General features: G+C 38.2%; 1 protein-coding gene across 13 annotated transcripts in view; it reads left to right on the top strand.

Annotated features, from left to right (window-relative positions):
- The window catches only part of MYO3A (myosin IIIA), a 214,361-nt gene that overhangs the window by 188,245 nt on the left and 6,738 nt on the right, over positions 1-19,378 (top strand). For 11 of the 13 annotated variants that reach the window (XR_015549326.1, XM_087420695.1, XM_087420692.1 and 8 more), the window contains one exon: positions 14,302-14,408. The exons of the other annotated variants lie outside the window; for them this stretch is intronic. Coding sequence is in view for 10 of the 11 variants with exons in the window: in XM_087420695.1 (XP_087276821.1) it covers positions 14,302-14,408 (107 nt within the window). In the remaining variant the exon portion in view is untranslated. The remainder of the gene's footprint in view (positions 1-14,301; positions 14,409-19,378) is intronic. 13 annotated transcript variants of the gene reach the window in all.

The raw sequence follows: 19,378 nt of genomic DNA, 5'->3' as shown, positions 1-19,378 counted from the left end.
GGAAGTGCCTGAGAGAGGGCCTGAAGTGGCCTGAAGACACAGAGGGATCTGGGTGGACCTGACAACCCAGAACCAAGGGGTAAGGGAGGACATTGGGGGCTGTAGTGGATGCCAGTGACCAGAGACTAGAGGGTAGTTTCTGTCGCAGATGCTGATGAAAAGCCAAGAATAGCTACAGAGCAGAGGGCCTATTTCCATTGAAAGGCCTATCTCCTATCTCTGTGAAGCTGCAGAAGTCCCCCACCCCCAACCCCAACTTAGATGTGGCCCAGAGAGAAAAACAGGAGAGTCAGAAACCTGAAATGACTAAGTTTACTCAGAAGACACTAAGAAAATTGAAAGCATCTGAGCTTAACTATTTGTTAAAAATTCGTTAAAAATAATGTCATGCTAGAAAATAGAAATGAGCATTAAGAAGTAGGAATTAAGTCTAGTTTTAAGAAAATAAAGTTACATTTTTGTACATCTGAATTGTGACAATTTAACCCTGCTAGAGACAACCGCATTTTTGAAAGATCGTTCTGATTGCATTGTATAAATGGAATTTGATGGCGTGAGGGGAAACATGGAAGGCTAGCAAGAGATGATGGTGGTTTGGATGAAGTGGCGGCTGAGAAGGTAAACAGCTCCAAGCCATGGTTAGTCGGTAGATGACCTGCCAGGTAGGCAGGTGGACATGTACATGGTGACTGAAGCCATTGAGTAGATGAGATGGTCCAGGAAATCCACCTGCAGTGAGAAGAGAAGACAACCCAGAGCAACAGTTCAGACATGTACTGGTCAGGGAGAGAGGAACCAGCAGAGAAGCAACAGGAGAGGTGGGAAGAACACCAGGGAGCCAGTACCTCAGAAACCATGGGAAGAGGGTTTTTAAGATGTTGTGCAGAATGATGCCAACAGAGCAGGTGGGAAGAGAACTATAAAATATCCACTGAATTTCTTACGCATTAACAATTGCTTACTAAATTCCCCAGAGGTTTTATAAATATTAGAATATACACAAATGGAAAAGGTGGATGCAAATAATTATTGTGCTACTTTCTGGGAGATTCACCTCCAATATTTGCTAGGCTTTATCATTGGATATAATCTATATTCATATATTTTAATGATCTATGCAACTGTTTTTTTACAAAAACTCCTTGACAGTTTATAAAAGTTTATGGTAAAATCTAGAATTCCAACTGAGGTTGGAAATTGGGCCAGATAGTGTGTAGTCAGTATTTAATCTCTGCAATGGTTCTAGATGCATAATGGTAACTTTGGACGGCCTTGTTTTATCTCAGGATAGGCAAACTCCATCCTAAATTTTAGACTCTAGTTTTCTTTATAAAACAGCCTGAGTTTGCCCAAAAAACAAGAATTCCTACCACCCATTCCCTGTTCTTCCAATTCTAGTGATTTTCCCACAGTTATCTTTATACACCTATGGACATCACACACTTCGCACAGGTACTCAGGTGCACACTGGTTGGAGGGAGGAGATTATCACTAGACAGTCTGCAACTAGTTATCCTCCAAGTGATTTCATGTAGTTTAGTTTTATCTTCCTCCAGCAGATTGTCAACCCTTTGCAAGCAGGACCATGTGATATGCCGTATACTCATTTTTCAGTGACCCTAGCATATTTATTCATCATACAATAGACATTCAATAACTGCTTAGTAATTGGCTGGAAAGCTGCTTAATTTCCTCCAAACGTTATAGTGGAGCAAAGCATAGCAACTAGTGGAGTAAGAAAAATGTAACATTGCATGCTTTAAATGTTCCTTTATTTTTATATGTTGTCTGCTTTGAAACTCCTTCCCATCAGAAAAGAGGTTCTCATAATATAGAGAGTCCTATCTCCTTAGATGCTCAGAACTGCTAACCATGGAATTGGGACCCTCGAAGTGCAAGCAGCTGCCCTCACCTGCAAGGCGGATTTAGTTGCTATGCTGTGCAACCTGTTAAGGGGGGTTCAACAGACCACCCCTGCAGGACTGTCCTTCACAGCAAACCATAAAAAATTTCACTTGGGAAACCAAAATCAAGCTCATTTACGAAGAATTCTGTTATTAAAATAAGCCCGAGTCACCTGAAGTTTTAATTATCTCATGCTTCCCAAAAATCTACAGGCATCTTCAAATACCCCAAATACTTACAACAGAGTTGCTACACCCAACTCTGTTGTAAGAACTCAGTAAGCCTTAGCTGGGTTATGTAAAGAGGCCTGGAAAAGCTTCTTACATATTCTAAAGAAAGCCCTAGAAAATATGGATAATAAATGAGGATAATTGAATTTTTCAAATTAATTTTAACAAACTCTAACCTTATTTTAGAAGGTTTCTCTTTGTGTGAGACATAGTTTTAAATGTGCAAAAGTGTCAAGAGTAATAGTATGTCCGAATGAAAACGGAGGAGCTAATTGTGAAGTTTTAAAAAAATAAGGTAAGTACATGAACTATTTATTTCTTTATTTTGATAATGTTTGTTATAAATTGAAATGGATAGGCGCTAACTGTGCCTGTATTTTTGTTGAAAGAAATGTGGTATAGGATTTATATAACTAGAGCATGGCCGTTTGATCATAGAGCCTAATAAATGCTGTTGTATTCCCAAGTATACAATGACATTGCGTTATTCCTCCCTGAATGGCGTGCAGAGTCCTCCTTTTGGGGAATGTTTTTCGTCTTGATTATGATACACCTAGCAATTTGTATTGACCGTTGTGAAGAGAAGAAAAAGATTAATTGTAGGACAAATAAACCCTGGCGACGCAAAAGCATGTTCTCTATCTCTCCTTTTACAAAGAAGCTATGACTATCCAACAGGCTGTAATTTTTTAATGATTTGCAAGGTTAACAAATAAGGATGCTATTATGACTCCCCTGCTTCCTTTATATAATATCATCAGTGAATTCAACACCAAATCAAAGCCGTCCCTTGCCGTGCATGTATGCAGTAGATATCATGAAAATGCTCTTATGTTGCTTTCAGAGTAAATGTCAGGAAAAAAATAGCAATTTTCCATTTATTTCTAAATTTTACGGCATTTAGATTCATGCAATAACCCTAATATTTTCAGTTATTATGGTGCAGATATGATCTGCTTTATTTTTGAGGTATGCCTATCATTTGCCCGTGTAATGCTGGCAGCTAGAAATGCGTTTTGCAATCTACCAAAGAATCTATCTCCGTATGTATCTATAAACATACTTACTCAGATAATGGTGGGTCAGATATTTTATAGGAATATTTTTTCATTAAAGGTAAAAGTAAAGAGATTTCAGAAATGATATTGCTACCCACCCAACATCCCTCTGGTGAACTTCTCTTCCTATTTTTTTTTGCTGCTCCTTTCTTCGTAAGAAGTAATACTAATTCCCTAAAACTCTTAGAAAAACAATAGCCTTCAGTATCCAAAACCAAATGATTTTTTTACGACCTTACAATTCAGTGAGAATCATTTATTTTTAGCATTTTAATTATATTAAATACTAATCATATAAAACAGTACAAGTTTATACTCCGAAGTATGGATTTCTGATGAGTTAACTAAATTAGTTCAGACAAAACACTGGACCTAGAAGCCTTGGATGGAAACAGCTAAAATTTTTGCACCCAAATTATTTCTCCTCATTTCATAATTTTTATCTACACTAACCTACAGAGGGCACAGAGCTAACCTGGAAGCAAGAGAGCAATGAACAATATACTTCCTTCTAACTTCCCATTAATTTTTTTGATAAAAATGCACAAAAAGGTCAACAATGTTAGCAGCACTGGAAACTGTTTTTTCTCTACATATTTTGACCTCATATCACTTAGCCACACAAGATCAATTCAAAGGGAAATTATATAGCATATTTGATAAAATAATATAATCAACAAGGTAAATTCACATAGAGTGTATTTAAAATTTCATATCACATAGAGAAAATACCTTCTTTTAAAATACCTAGCGTTTTTTAAAATTTTTCTTATAACTGGACGTACTGTGACAGTCCATAAACTCCCCAAAATCAGAATTGAACCAGATTACATTTTCTGACCATGATGCAATTAAGATAGAAGTGAAAAAACAAATCTGCAAATTAAAACTCAATAAGATAATCTGAAGTGAAGAAATTATAATTAGAGTTATAAATTATTTCAAAATAATAAAAATGAGAATAGCCACATTTTAAAACTATGAGTGTAATGCAACTAGATCTATATTCCTAGGAAAATTCAAATTGTTAAATGTTTTCATTATTTATTGAGAGAAAATAATGAAAAAGCGATGTAAGGTAAGAAATTTAAAAAAAAAAACAAAAAACAAATATTATTCAACCCCAGGAAAAACAGAAAAGAGAAATAATTACAATAAGACAGAAATACACCAAATATCTAAATGAAGCTAAGATAGTGTTTTCTGAAAATGAAACAACAAAATAGGCAAATTCCCAACTAATTACCTAAAAAAGAAGCCACAAAAAAATTAGAAATAAGAACAAGATTATAACAACTATAGTTGATAATACTAAAATCTTGGCATGCTATAAATGCAGTCAATTTCACAGAGACAATTTGGGTCTGAAAAACAAACTTCTGAAAAGAAATAGTTAATGTGATGATATGTCTGTCAAAGAATTACCTTCAAAAAAAGGTTCCAAGAACTCCTAGTGTTTCAAGCAATTGCAGTCAAAGTTCATGGAACAGATAAGTCCCATGCTATGTGATCTGTTTGAGAAAAACAGATCAGAAAAATATAGAAAGAAAAATATAGAAAGCTACCTATTTTATGAAGGTCGTGTACCCTAGATCCATAGTCTGACAAATAACATTTTAGAGAGAAAGAAGGGAGGGAGGAAGGGAGACAGGGAAGAAAGGAGAAGAGAGCTATGAATCAATCTCAGTTAGAGATTTAGAGGTGAAACTCCTAAGTATGGCACAAGCTAATTGAATGCAATATTACATTTAAAGGCTATCCAAATAACACATATTAATGTAACACAATATCGAAAAGTCAAAAGGAAAAAGTCATCTTGATAAGTGCTGAAACAGTTTTCAAAAAATCTAACGCCTGGTCTTGATGAAAAGCAAAACTCTTACTAAATTAGAAATAGAAGGAGATTCTTTAGCAATGTGAAGAATATATTTCTTAAACCAATTGTCAACATCATAATTAACTAAAACACTGGAAGCAGTTCCATTCAAAAGCAGGATCAAGATAGGGATGCTAATAACAGCACTTTTTAATATTATTTGAGAATTTCTGGCTGATACAATGAGACAGCAAACAAGTTTCTAAAAGCATAACTATTGAAAAAGGAGAAGATAAGATTGTGCAAGTATTAGTAGACAACATGAATTTTGACCTTAAAAATGCAAAGAATGAATCAAAATAATGATTGGTACTAGCAATAAAATTCAGCAAGGCTATGTAGATATAAGTATATAGATATTGTTTCCTATAAAAATATATAACGGAAAAGAGCCCATTGGAAATAATAACAAAAAAATTTAATACCTTGAAATAAAGCTAGCAAGAAAACCACAAGAGACAGAAAGAAGAGGTGGATCGTGGATGACACACTATGTTTCTGGATTGGAAGATAAAATATTGTAACATGACCATTCTAAAATTAATTTCTAGGTTTAAAAATAACTGCATTCAATCTCTGTGAGATTTTCTTTGGAAGTTAAGAAAATGTCCTAAAGATCATTTGTAAATTTCAGAAAAAAAGAGTAACTATAAATGAGGACTTTCCTTAGTAGATAGTAAAATGAATAATATAAAGCTATAATAATTAAAACCATATGCCTCTGTTGTAAAAATCAACCACAGATTAATGGAACAGAATAGATCGCCCTAAAATTGACCCTAGTATTTATAAAAGCCTATCACAAAAAGATACACAGCAAACCAATAAGAAATGGATGGATAATGCTTAAAATTTTTCTGATTTGGGGAGAAGAAATAGGATACTCTTACCTTATGCTGAATGCCCAAATATTTTCCAGATATATTAATGATTTTAATGTAAGAAATAAACAAACCAAAAGAAACCAGATGATATAAGCTGAGTATTTCGCAGTCTCTGCTTAGGAAAGGACAAAGCATAAGAAGTAATAAAAGGAATTACAATGGAAAATTGTAATAGATTTGGACTGCATAAACATTAAAACCTTCTAGAGATTAGAAAGCATTATTAAAAGTTAAAGAGCTAAAGATAATCTGGATAAAATATTTACAACAAATGGAAAAAGGGTTAGCATGTGTAATGTAGAAAGAGCTCCTATAAATTGTTAGGAAAAATATTAACACCCCCAATAGGAACATGGTCACAAGACATTTATTTATAAAAGAACAGATGTAAATATCAAATAAGCATATATATGATCGCCCTAGAAATAAAAAATACAAATTAAAACAAGTTACTTTCACTTATCAAAATGGTGAGGATGAAAAAAATATTTAACAATGATGAGAATGTGCTAATTTAATTATTCTCAAACACTAATGGTGAGACTGTAAAGAGTCAACATTTTGAAAAATGATTTGGCAATATGCAAAAAAAAAAATTGAAATAGTTTTATATCGTTGACCCAGTAAACCCACTTATGAGAACATAGCCTAAAGGAAATCATCAGAGCTGAAAAAGAAAAATTTATGTACATGGCAAAAATAAAATTAGACAATAAGAAAATGGTTAATAAATAATGACACATTCATATATGGAATATTAACAGCCCTTAAAATTCATTTTTCAAATAATAACCTTGGCAAGCTGCTAGCTGATCTAACTATAGCATATAGCATAAAATGTTGAAGAATCGGAATTGGAATACTGTAAATAAGTCAGCTTAATCTTCCCCCATGTTAGGTGGTTCATTAACAAGAGCACCTACACATAGAGCTCTAGAAAAGCCAAGTGACTGGTGCTCACTCTCCAGTAGAGTGGACACTCTCCATCCTTTGCTGACTTGGCGTCCCATTCTGTACAAAATTAAGAACCTGAATAATGTTACTACAGTCTGGTTCAGAGCTTCCGTAGCCATGTGTGATAAGACTAGAGTGTTATCTGCTGATGTGTCATCTCTGTTGCCAGGCTGTCTTGAGCCACTGAAAGCTTGGTTGGCATGTCCTCCAGCCATGCTTGTGACCAGACATGCTCTAATAAGGAATAACAGCTTTTTAAAAATATTGGTGTATTTCACCTCACCTTCATAGGAACCACCTGTCTGTGTGTTATGAAGTATGAGCAGAGGGCAAGAAAAAACTAAGTGTTGCTTGTTTAAAATCAGGTCATGTTTTTCTATTCTGTTTAAGGCCAATCTGAGAAAATGACTATGAACGGTTAATAATTTTCTAAAAGTAGGCTCCTTGGGAAAAATTACCATAGGTTTCACCTCAGGCTATATACTCAGGTATTTTTCAGATAGATTAAGATCAATATTCTCCACTTGCATGTATTTTGTTGTCTGACTGTATCCGTAGACCCATGGATGGTCATACACAGGACACATGCTCACAGTTCAGCATAACAGTTCCCTATCCCCAACAAAGATGGCACTCTCAAGAAGACACCATCAGCATTGCTGTGTGCATTTTCATATGCCTCTGCTAGGGCGCCCTCCTTTTGTGTACATACTGTGCACATGTATGCAACGTGGCTGGGAGTAAGGCTGTAACCTAACCCCGTGGACTAGAACAAAACTAACTAGCCTTTGAGGGCTGTAATCCATGACCTTAGCCCAACAGAGATGACAGAAGTAGATATGTAGTGATCCTATTCAAGAGACAAATGATAATCCAGAGGGCATGTCTATTGGTCTTACCCCACAAACAGTGCTGCTTTATTCTCCTCTATTTCTCCTGTGACACAACGAGAAGAGACATGAAGGACAGGCTGAGAACAGCTCTGTACCTAAACCTAAGAGTGTAATTAAAAAATTAAGTGATCAATTTTCAAGGTTCTGGATATTAGTGCAACATACCCAGATCAGAGAATGGCCAAAAGCTTAAAGCCCGTGACCTATAGGATAAGTATAGGTATAAGTTGGCTCTAAGGCCTCGGTGGTCAGCTAGTAGAAAAGGAAGAGCCAAAGGAATCGCTTGAGCAGTTCTGAAAGGGGATGGGGGCTGGTAGCTGCCTGTTGAGAAGGTCAGAGGAAGCCTGTGAGTCAGACCCAATGAACAGTAAGACATCCTAACATGTTCAGGACACTCAGAGCAAGAGAAGCACCTACCCTTACCACTCTTCACCTCAGTAGACCCAAGAGAACAGAGATGGACCTCAGACTAGAGTAAAGCAAGTGGCCAGATCCAGGGCAACCATGAGAAATGGAAATGTCTCCAGGAGCTCAGAGCATGAGGCAGTGCAAGCCAGTGAGGACCAGTGCAGAACCAGGAACCAGTTGTCTTCAGGAGTGGCTAGCCTGGCTGAAGGGCAGATGGGGTGAAAGGCAGGTACAGCAGCTTCCGGAAGGCAGGGTGCAACCCTGACTGGGGTGAATCCTGCCTTTGACAAGCAGTAATGAATATTCCTGCCTTCTAACATTTCCTGTAGGTCACTGTATTGCTTAAAGTTCACAGACTGTCAGGAGTAAATGGAAATTTACAAAAACTAAAAACTAGATTTCTTAAAGAAGAAATTACAATAACATAAGTGCATTTCTGTTCTGCTAATATCTAATTTAGACGTGATACTTATGCAAATTATACTGTGCTTGTATATTTAAGTAAAATTATGTAATTATCATTAAAATGTAATTTTCTAAAGCAAATATTGGCAATGGGTTTTAAATCTATCTTCTGAATGCAAAATGTTGAGATATTTGTCCATTCACTATTAAAAAAATGTGCTTTCCTGGTAAACTAAAACACTTAGTGAAATTATTACCAGAACTACAATATAAACAAATATTTTACCTTCTGGCTATTTAATATAGCAGTAACCTTTACAAGCTAATATTTATCATGCACATCACATGAAATAGTCACAAACCTAATTTTGCTACTGCCAACATTGATATGCTGCTGATAATTTGTGATTATAAATGTTTATGTCACTTTTGTAATTAAGGGGTTGGAATGATGTTAGCAAACGGTATTTTTATGCCCCCAAAGGAACAAAAATGTAGAGGGCAAAATAAACTTATGCCTTTCTGAAATATTTGTATGCTGAGAAGTTTGCTCTTCAAAAATACAAAATAGTCTGGGGAAATTTAATCTGAGCAATCAGACCCTGTTGAATACATTCATCAGTAATGTTCATTTACTGGCTGCCCACTTTGCATGGTGATATCCTAAGTGAGACCCCCTTTAAGAATAGTCAGCCCTCTGCTTCAGATTGTCCTGGTGAAGAAAAAAGTCAATAAACTAACACTGAAGCAGATTCTGCAATATACAAGATACAAGAAGATACAGAAATTCTGAAAATTCAACACATTTTAACATTTTTTATCTCTATTAGAAATATATACATACATGCATATTTATAATTTTACACAAATGTGAACATACTATACATTCCAGGATTCTTTTTAATGCAGTTTTTTTTTCCTGTTTCATTCCCCCTGTTTTCCCTCCCCAATCCACATTCCTCTCCCCTCAAAGGAACACTTACTTTAAAACAGGTTTCTTTCATGTTTTTTGCAGGTATGCATACATGCATTTATACACACATACACATATAGAGATTTTTGTCACTGTTTCATAGAAATAGGACCATAGTATAAATATTTATACATCTTGCTTTTTTCCTTCAATACCTTGGCAGGAATCCCTGCAGGTCAACTGGAATAGCTATAATTCATTCTTTTTAATGGCTATATACTGTTCCATGTGTGGATCACAATAATTTAAACCTTTTCCCTATTGTTAGATACTCACTTTCTTTCGGTTTTTTGCCACTATGAAAAATGTTGAAGTAAGCATCTTTGAAAACGTCCTTGTATACTAGGATTTTAATTTAATGGGCTAAGTCCCCAGGGGTAGGGTTATTGAATTGAAAGGTATTTTTGGTTTTGACAGATTGCTTTCCTAAAAGGCCCTAACAACTGACATTTCCTTCAACAGTTTGTGAGAATACACGTTTTCTGACATCCTGTTCAGCAGTGTTATTCTTCTTTCTAACCTTTGCTCGTGTGTCTAAGGTCAAATGATATTTCCTTGTTATTTTAATTTATATTTCCATGTCTACTGGCAAGGTCCAGTGTCTTCCCGTGCTGATTGGCTTTTTGGATTTGCTCATCTTGAACTTCCTGTTTATATCTTTTGCCCATTTTTCTGTTGGTCTGTATTTTTGTAGTCATTTGCTAGCACTCTTGTGTATTAGAAATATCAACACTTTGTCATCTGTGTTGTAAATTTAGTGTTCCAAATCTATTACGTATGTTTTGACTTCATTGCCATATTAAGGTTTTCATCTACTTTTTAATTGGCAAATATGTCTACCATTTTTATGACTTCTGAATTTTGGTTAAGACACTTGTACCCCTACATTGTTCATGAAGTCCTCTGGATTCTCTTTCAAGAGTTTTGTTCATTCTTTTATTTACATTTATCTTTAAAGCATCAGGAATTTATTTTTATATCTGGTGACAATGGTGATCCAGTTAATAAAAGTATATTAGTGTCTGCTATTCACTTAGCACTGTGTCTCTAAGCTAAAATGGGATCAGTCAAACCTCTTAGCATCTCCAAACACCTACCACTTGCAGGAGGCATCGCAACCTAAGTCATTGGTCCCCACCATCCAAAAACATATGGTCCCACTATAAAAAAAATCACAAGTGAGCACAGTAAGGTTTTATATTATTTTTCTAGGGCTGCCATAACAAAGTTCCACAGACTGGGTGGCTTAAACAGCAGAAATTTATTTCCTCACAGTTCTGAAGGCTAGAAGTCCAAGATCAAGGGGTTGACAGGGTTGGTTTCTTCTGAGCCTCTCTCCTTGGCTTGCAGATGGTCGTCGTCTCCTTTGTCTTTGCATGGTCTTCCTCCTGTGTGAGTCTGTGTCCTAATCTCCTCTTCTTATAAGGACACCAGTCATATTGGATTAGGGCCCATCCTAATGACCTCACTTTATAGACCTTTTCTGCAAATACACTCATATTCTGAGGGACTGGGGGTTAGGGTTTCAACATATGAATTTTGAGGGGACATAATTCAGCCCATAACATGTTTCAAATGATTTGTACAGCCTGTAAGTACTGTTGATGTTCACATGGACAGTCAGTGAAAGCTTTGTGGAAGAGACAGGACTGGAGGCAGGCATGGAAGGATGCTGAATATTTCAGTGAGGCTTTGAAAAGCTTTTCTACGAGAAGATGAAAATAAGCAAAGTGATAGCTATAAACATGGTGTGTCAGGGTGCCAGTGAAGTAACTAGGCTGACCAGTGGAGATAGCTCATTTTGGGGAAGTGGGAGATAAAATTGGAACTGCTGAGATTGTAAGTAATCTGGATTTAGGAGAAGTTCAGGCTTAATGAAGAAGGAGAAAAGAAGCATCATAAATTTTTGAAAAATTAAATTTCACAGAGTGGTGTTTAAGGAAGGAAAATCTGACTTTCATTTATGAGATGAGGCATGGAAACCAGATTAAGACTGCCACAATTATTAAACAAGCTGTTTAGCCCAGAGTGGTAGCAATGGTAAATGAGAAGAAATGGTGGATGAATATTTGACATTCCAAAGAATGTATCAAAAAATGGACAGAAGTTGATGATTGCCTGTTTATAGGAAATGAGAAAGAGGGATAAGGAAAAGGTGACATCAATATTTTGAACCTGGGGGACAGAAATAATGGAGCATCGAGGTTGTGGTATACAGAATCCTAGAGGGAGAAGAAAGGCGACCACTGGTTCATTTGAGTCTGAGAGTTTGAGATGGAATAAAAAATTAGGGAATAATAAATTAGAGCAGGAGCCCTGGTCAGGTGAGAGGGTGAAATCTGAGGCGTGTGTAAGGAAGTCATCACTCTGGAGTACCCTGTGCAAAGTGCAAGGAGCTGGGAGGGGGGTGATTCAATCCAGGAGGCAAAGTGATTATTTACTCCTCCAGCGAACTTTTATTAAGCATTTACTATGTGTCAGGCATTTCCTTAAGTGCCAGGAATGCAAAGATAAATAAGATAAGGTGTCCACCCTCAGAAACCTCATCCTCGGTCATGAAGGCAAGGGTGGTCGATAATGTTAAATGAAGAAGAAGTCCAAGATAACCAGGACAGATAAAGGACCTGTGGATCTGTCAATAAAATAGTCAACCTTGACCTTCTAGAAGGCAGTTTCAATAGAGTCTTGGTAATAGAAATCAGATGGAATGGGGAACATTTGTTGAGAAAATGGATACAAGAGCAAGACTTCCTTTATTCCCAGAATCTCTTTTGTTTTTCACTCCTCGGGCATTTCTTCAGATTCTTTGTCACCTTCAATTTAATTAATTTCTGTTACAATAGTAATGTTCTGATAGTTTAATTTAGACTTTAAATAATATTAATGTCAAGTTAAAATTTAGTCATAGGTCACTTCCGTGTTTCTAAAAACATAATAAATTGATATTATATTTTTATGTTTCTTGCCATTCAGATTAAAATGAATGATTTAAGTGGATATGATCAATACCTTTTAAAATGATAAAACTTTGCAAGAGCCAAGAGGGGCTGTTTAATAGTCAGCACTGGGAGGGCTGATTAGTAAGGAGAAAGAAAAAAATAAAAGACCACTATTTATGGTGGTGGCAAAAAGTCAGGTGTTACCATCTTCTCTTATGTCTGTGACAATCTAAGACAGGATCCAGACAGGGCTCTGATGCTTGGATTCCTTCCAGCCCTGTCTATTCCTGTGGAGAAGAAGGGAGAGAACGGGAGATGAACCTCCCTGGATTGGTTGGAAAAGTACTTTCATTCCTTCTGTCTATTACTAATCTCTATTAACATGGTCTCATTAACAATGATCTCATTTTCTTTTGTTTTATTCAAAAAAGGACAGTAATGTGTGATTGTCATGGTTTTCTCTGATTAGCATCGTTCCATGCATTATACATCTGTGAAGTACTCCCAACTAGCTGATCTATCTTTGTCATCCAGCAATTTCTCATAAATTTTGAAATGAATGAGCTGGATAATGTCAGAATATGAATGCTATTGTGATAAGTATGTCCACCTAGTGGGCCGGGCACACAGCTAGGAAGTTAGACATCTGTGAGTCTCCATCCTGGTTGAAACTGGTTTAGACTGCCATCACGGTTGTTTACACAGAGTAAGTAAGTGTTAAATGTTAATTGATTTGATTCTATTTGACTTGATTTGATTAGTATGGTTTAGAGAAATTCAGTTTCTCTGTGTATTTCTACATCTAAGGATTAGATCAGGTTAATCATTACTGCCCCTTTATTGTATGCATTAATGATCTATTACTGCCCTTAAAGTCCCGCTAAGAAATGTGTGCTCATATATCTGTTGAATGTAGGCCATTCTCCAGTAAACACCTCTACCCGACTCCCACCCTGATCATGATGTATCAGGGAGCAGATATCCCTGCACAGATACAGTCGGGGGATGGGGTGGCCAAGAATCTTGAAGAATAGACAGAAATACTTCAGGAGAGGCCTATTAGCTCTGTAAATATAAAGCCACTTGCAATGAGCACTAACAGGCAAACGTGCAGATCATCATAAGCTCTGATGGTGTTGCTACAGCTTTGAGAACTTGGTTATATTGACCGAAAGAGCACAAAAAGATAACAAACTTTATTCTGTCTTGGTCAAGGTTTTTAAAGTCAGATCTGAAAATTCTAATTGTTTGAGGTTCTAAATTCTGGTGACAGAGTAGATTAGGCCTTTAGAAAATAGTCCAGCCTGCAAATGAGCAGTCTCCTTGTTTGGGCCATAACATTTGAGGTGGTACTGGAAATGAAGATCATGCAGTGCTTGGATGACTAGGTGCCTGTGTAAGGCTGGTGGTTGGGGGATGGTGCAGACAGCGAGAGTCTATGAGCGTACTAACCCTTTTTAAAGGTTTTCTGGCAGCTCTGACTCGTCTCCCCATCCACCCTCTGAACTGCTGTACCCTATTCCACATCACCAAACTGCATTTCTTTCCTTCCTCTTCTTTCCTCCCCTTCCCTCTCAAAGTCCTAGCCCACTAGAAAATCAGAAGGAAGCACATGGTGAAGGATAAGGGTTGGTTGGGGGACCACAGGTCTTTCCTCTTTCTCCCCATTTTAGACCCAGTTGTATGTATATAATTTCTTATTTACCCCAAAAGGAAAACACTGCTTGATAATAGTCTTTGTAATTGAATACTTGTTTATGATCACCTTTCTTGTAGGTATCTCTAAAGGAGAAGAGCCAAAAATATTGAGACCCCCAAGACGGCCCCGGAAACCCAAAACATTAAATAACCCCGAAGACTCCACATACTATTATCTACTGCATGTAAGTGGCTCACTTGTATTATCAGATGGGAGCCATAGCATCCACTGAGGGCCAGTGTGAACGCTGTGACCACACTAGGCCTGTCAAAAGGGAGGGCTCTGCTTGGTTTCTGCTTCCCTGTTCCTTCCCTGGCTGAGTATCTGGACACTTGGCTCTACTCTGGCTCCTCTTCCTCAAGGTCCAAGCCTCTCCCACAGTCCTGCAAACACCCTGTCCCCCCAGCAGTTTCCTCTGCTGATCCGTGACTCTGAGCTGATATGCAGATATCAACCCAGGAAGAGAAGTGCATCACAGCAGGGGCTCTCCAGAGAGGGACCTTAATGTAAATGGATGAGTGAGGGTGAAAGTAGAAGAAAGGAAAGGAGGGGGAGAAGGACTTGTTTATTGAGCACCTTTTAAATTCCAGGCATAGAGTGAAGCGTGTTCACATCCATTGTGGTATCTAATCCTAGGAACAGCCCTTCAGGTGGCACCCCATCTCACAGATCAGGACTCTGGGACACAGATAAGGCACTTAACTGTCAGGGCCGTTAACTGTGCTGAGGTCTTCTGACTCCACAGCTCCCACTCCCTTGCAGTATGAGAGCTCATTGGCATCACCCCTGCCAGCCGGCCCTTCCTCTCATGTTCCTGTTCTCCATGAGTGCCACCATCAACCAAGAACCTGGGAGTCATCCTGGATCAGCCCTCTCCCTCACACCTGATATCTAATCAATCACTCTAAGGTGTGCCTTCTGCTAGCAAAGCCTCACTCTGATTCATCTCCCTCCTCTAATCTCACAGCAACTATTCTATTTTAGACCATCATCATTCCTCACCTAGAGTATTTCAGGCCCCACCTAACTGCTTCTAATCTCAGTCTCTCCAGCCCATACCAGATTTCTCTAAACCATAAATTTTATTGTGTTCCTCCCTTGATAGTCCCTTTAAAAGCCCAGCAATTCCTTCAGCATAAAGTCCAGACCTTTCTGAGGCCTTCTTCATTGGACCTAGGACTACTCTTTAGCCCCATCTCCCCTAGCCATCGGTAACTGCTTGAAACTCTGCCAGTGAGTGGCATTCTCTCATCCTCCTGATGCTGTGCACCTGCTGGTCCTTCCTTGTGCAATACTTATTCACTCTTCCACTCCCACTGCCATAATGAGAGAGCAGCAATTTTCTGTGCCCCTATAGAACCCAGAGAATGTTTCCCAGCAGTTGGAATCAAGTTTCCTACCTCCTGGGCAGAAAATGCAGCTCCCACTTGACTTCCAAGTCAACTAGTCTCCTAGGCCTCTCTGGTTTCTTTGGAGGGCCCCTCTCCACCTTGGTGTTGCCTAGCATTCACTCTTAGGATCTCTTCTCCTCTCATTACCTTTGGACAATTTCATGACCTCAATTATTGCTGAGTCATGAATCTTTACCTCTTGCTCAGATCTCTCTCTCTCGCTCCAGACACAAGTATCAAACTGGCTAATGTTTGTTTTGCATGTTCCACATGGATGCACAAAGGCATCCATACATATATATACATGCACACACATGCATACCATGGGTACACACACCGGCACACACACACACGCAGAGCTTTGTTGAGCTGTGTCACATGCCGTACAATTCGCCCATCTAAAATATACAATTAAAAGGTTTTCATTACATTCACTGAGTTGTACAACCATTACTACAATCAATTTTGGAACGTTTTCATCACCCCAAAAAGAAACTCCGTACCCATTAGCATCCACTCGCAATCTCCAACCCCCTAGCCCTAGACAACAGCTAATCTACTTTCTGTCTCTATAGATTTGCGTATTCTGGACATTTCATATAAATAGAATCACACAGCATGTGGTTTTTTGTGAATAACTAACTATTTTTACAAACCAGTAATCTGAATATTATCCTGACTCCTCCCTCTCTCTCATCTTCCATATCCAAAAAACTACCTCTTAAATATCTCTTGAATTTTTCTGTTTCCCTCCACACCCTCTGCCGACAGCCTCCTCCAGGCCAGCATTTCTTAGTGTTATTTCTGCATCACTCCTCTTAATGCTCTCTTGTTTTTGCCCCTCCTAATTAACGCATCTTCCACACTGTAGCTGGACTTGTGTTTCTAAAATTAACATCTGATCATGCTACTCCTCTGATGGAAAACCTTTTCATTACTTCCTACCATCCTATGATACAAAGGTCTGTCAAAATCTGGGCCTTGCTTACCTTTCCAACCTCAGTTCTTGATACTCATTCACCCCTTCAGATCCTCTACCACAGCCATTCCATCTCATTAACCTGTTTCTGTTCTTCAGATGGTCCATAAGCATTTGTCTTTGGACATGCTCTCTCCTAAGCCTAGAACATACCTCCTCTTTCTAGTCTTACTTTGTGTGGCTAAAATGCGTCCAGCCTAAATGTGTTTTTCTTCAGGAAGCCTTCCTGACACTCCCAAATCCCAAAGGAGCTCTTCCTATATCCTCCCTAAGCAGCCAGTACTCCCCATCATCACACTTCATCACACTAAGGACTGATGGATGTGGTTTCCACGAGGTCAAGGAGTTTGCCTGTTGCATTTAGCCTGATGTGTAGTAGGCACATGATCAATATTTGTGGTAGGAATGAGTGCAGTGAAATATAATTAGAAGTAAATCAAGGAAGTAGAAAACTCCAGATAGCTGCATTTGATTGTTACTTTATAAAAATCTTGATACAGGTTTTTTTCTACACTGCTCCAACAAAAAGCAAATAGCCTGACATTTACGTAGTTAAATAGAAAGAAGAGCAGAGAATAAGATTAGAAATTACCAAACATTCCCTATTAACCTGGCATATAAGTAGTAAATGATGCTCGATGACCTTTATTAACTACAGCTGAAATGACGATTGTGATGGCTTCAACTACAGATACAATCCTCGATATGAGAAATCATAAGAGACTTTGAAATAAGGTGAAATGTGTATTACTAACAACCAACCAGTCAGTGAGGATTATGGAGCAGATTCTGAGCCTCACAAATGAGTCCCTGCCACCAAGAAGCTTACTTTGTCATCATACTGTTATTTTTCTTTTTTTTAATTGGTGAGGAAGATTCACCCTGAGCTAACATCTGTTGCCAGTCTTCCTCTTTTGCTGAGGAAGATTCGCCCTGATCTGACATCTGTTTCCAATCTTGTCTTTTTGTATGTGAGTCACCGCCACAGCATGGCCCCTGAAAGACGAGTGGTGTAGGTCCGCACCTGGGAATGGAACCCGGGCCGCCGAAGTGGAGCTTGCCAAACTTAACCACTAGGCCACCAGGGTTGGCCCATACTGTCATTTTTTAAATGAATATAAAGTGTTTTAATGCGTCTTAAGTTGTTAGTGACTGGAATCCTTTTTATAGCCCTGAGTCTTGAAATCTGTGGCTTCGGTGAAAAATAAAACACAGAAAACTAGTGTATTATTATAAGTGAAGACACACCATGTGCTCATATTTATCTGGCCCTTACCTGAGTTCAGGGTGTTACACCTAAGTGAAATTTATAGCTATGGTGGGGCCCCCCTCCCTTTAAACATCGAAACAGTTTCTGTAATTTTAAATGGTTTTCATGAAAATCTTTCTAAAATATATGATACTGCACATTTGAAACCTTTTCTTGATGACCCAAGGTCGCTGTTGTGAGCAAAAATGTTTGTACTTTATTTGGATCTATGCTTACTGGAGAGGCTCCCGGATGGCCATGTCCAAGGCAGTACCCCATCTCCCTGTGTCCGCCCAGCCCTGCCTCATTTTTTTCAGGGAATTTATAAATATTTATTTGTCTACTTGTCTCCTGCCTGCCTCTCCCCCATAGACCATAAGCTCTATGAAGACAGGGACTTGCCCACTGTCACAGCCCACTGTTGCTGGAACAATGTGTTGCTTGTAACCAGGAGACTATTTGCTAAATAATACACTCTGTAGTACATTAGTCTCCGGGGCTGCTGAGCTGTGGAAATGACTTGCCTCACACTTGCCCAACATAAACAGCTGTGCTTTCAATTGTTTTACCTCTTTTTATAGCTTTTGTTTCTCCTTGGTTATCACTTCTTACTATGGTCATTCTGACGGCCTTAACATCAATACCAGCTCTCTTCTATGATTTGATGCTCTTAATCTCTTCCATCTGGGAAATGTTGCTATTGTTGTATCCAAAATAAGAGTAAGCTGAGCCTAAGAAGCACATCAGTGGAGGAGAGAAGGTTAGCTGAGCACACAGCTGTTGTGATGGTGTGTGCTGTAATGGTGTGTCATGTAATGGTGTGTTGTAATGGTATGTAATGGTGTGTCATGTAATGGTGTGTTGTAATGGTATGTAATGGTGTGTCATGTAATGGTGTGTTGTAATGGTGTGTGGTGCCTGCTCTAACACTCAGGAGCTGTGCAGCCATCAGCAAAATGACTCAGGGCCAACAGTTTCTAAAAAAAATAAGTAATTGAAGAGTCATATGAAAGGTCTCTTCCAGTTTTATTATTTTCTCCGGTACCTTCCCTGAACTACAGCACTAGGTAATTTCGTCACTCCAAGGTCTTTTTTTCCCCGTGTTTTGGCAACTTTCTTCATCCTTGTGAAGACCCTAAATAAATAAAGTGTTAGTGTATTTCCAAAAGGAACGTGAGATTGTGTCCACCGTGATGTAATGGATATGAATTTTAGTTTTGTCAGGAAATGTCTTTCTTTACATCCGGTGGGAGGGGGAGGGAGTGTGATGTAGCTGACTGAGGAACAGATTCTTCAACGTCCTCTGAGCTAAGACGTCTGTTCTTTCAAAGGGTTCCTCAAGAAACACCCTCACTGGAAAACCTCCTCCTTGGGTTATCTTTATCTCCTTTTCTTTCTCTCTTCTTTACTCTAGTTCTACAAGAAACTGCCATAGGACATTGGCTGCTTTATTTTCATTTCAAATTTCAAGTTGGTCATTTGTAATTTCAAAACTATAATTGAAAACATTGTTTGTCTTAGCAGTAAATGCTCCT

This window comes from Ceratotherium simum, chromosome 32 (assembly GCF_057802395.1).
Source record: "Ceratotherium simum simum isolate JZ-2026a chromosome 32, ASM5780239v1, whole genome shotgun sequence".
Classification (NCBI taxonomy): Eukaryota; Metazoa; Chordata; class Mammalia; order Perissodactyla; family Rhinocerotidae; genus Ceratotherium; species Ceratotherium simum.
This window is presented reverse-complemented; position numbering and strand designations above follow the sequence as displayed.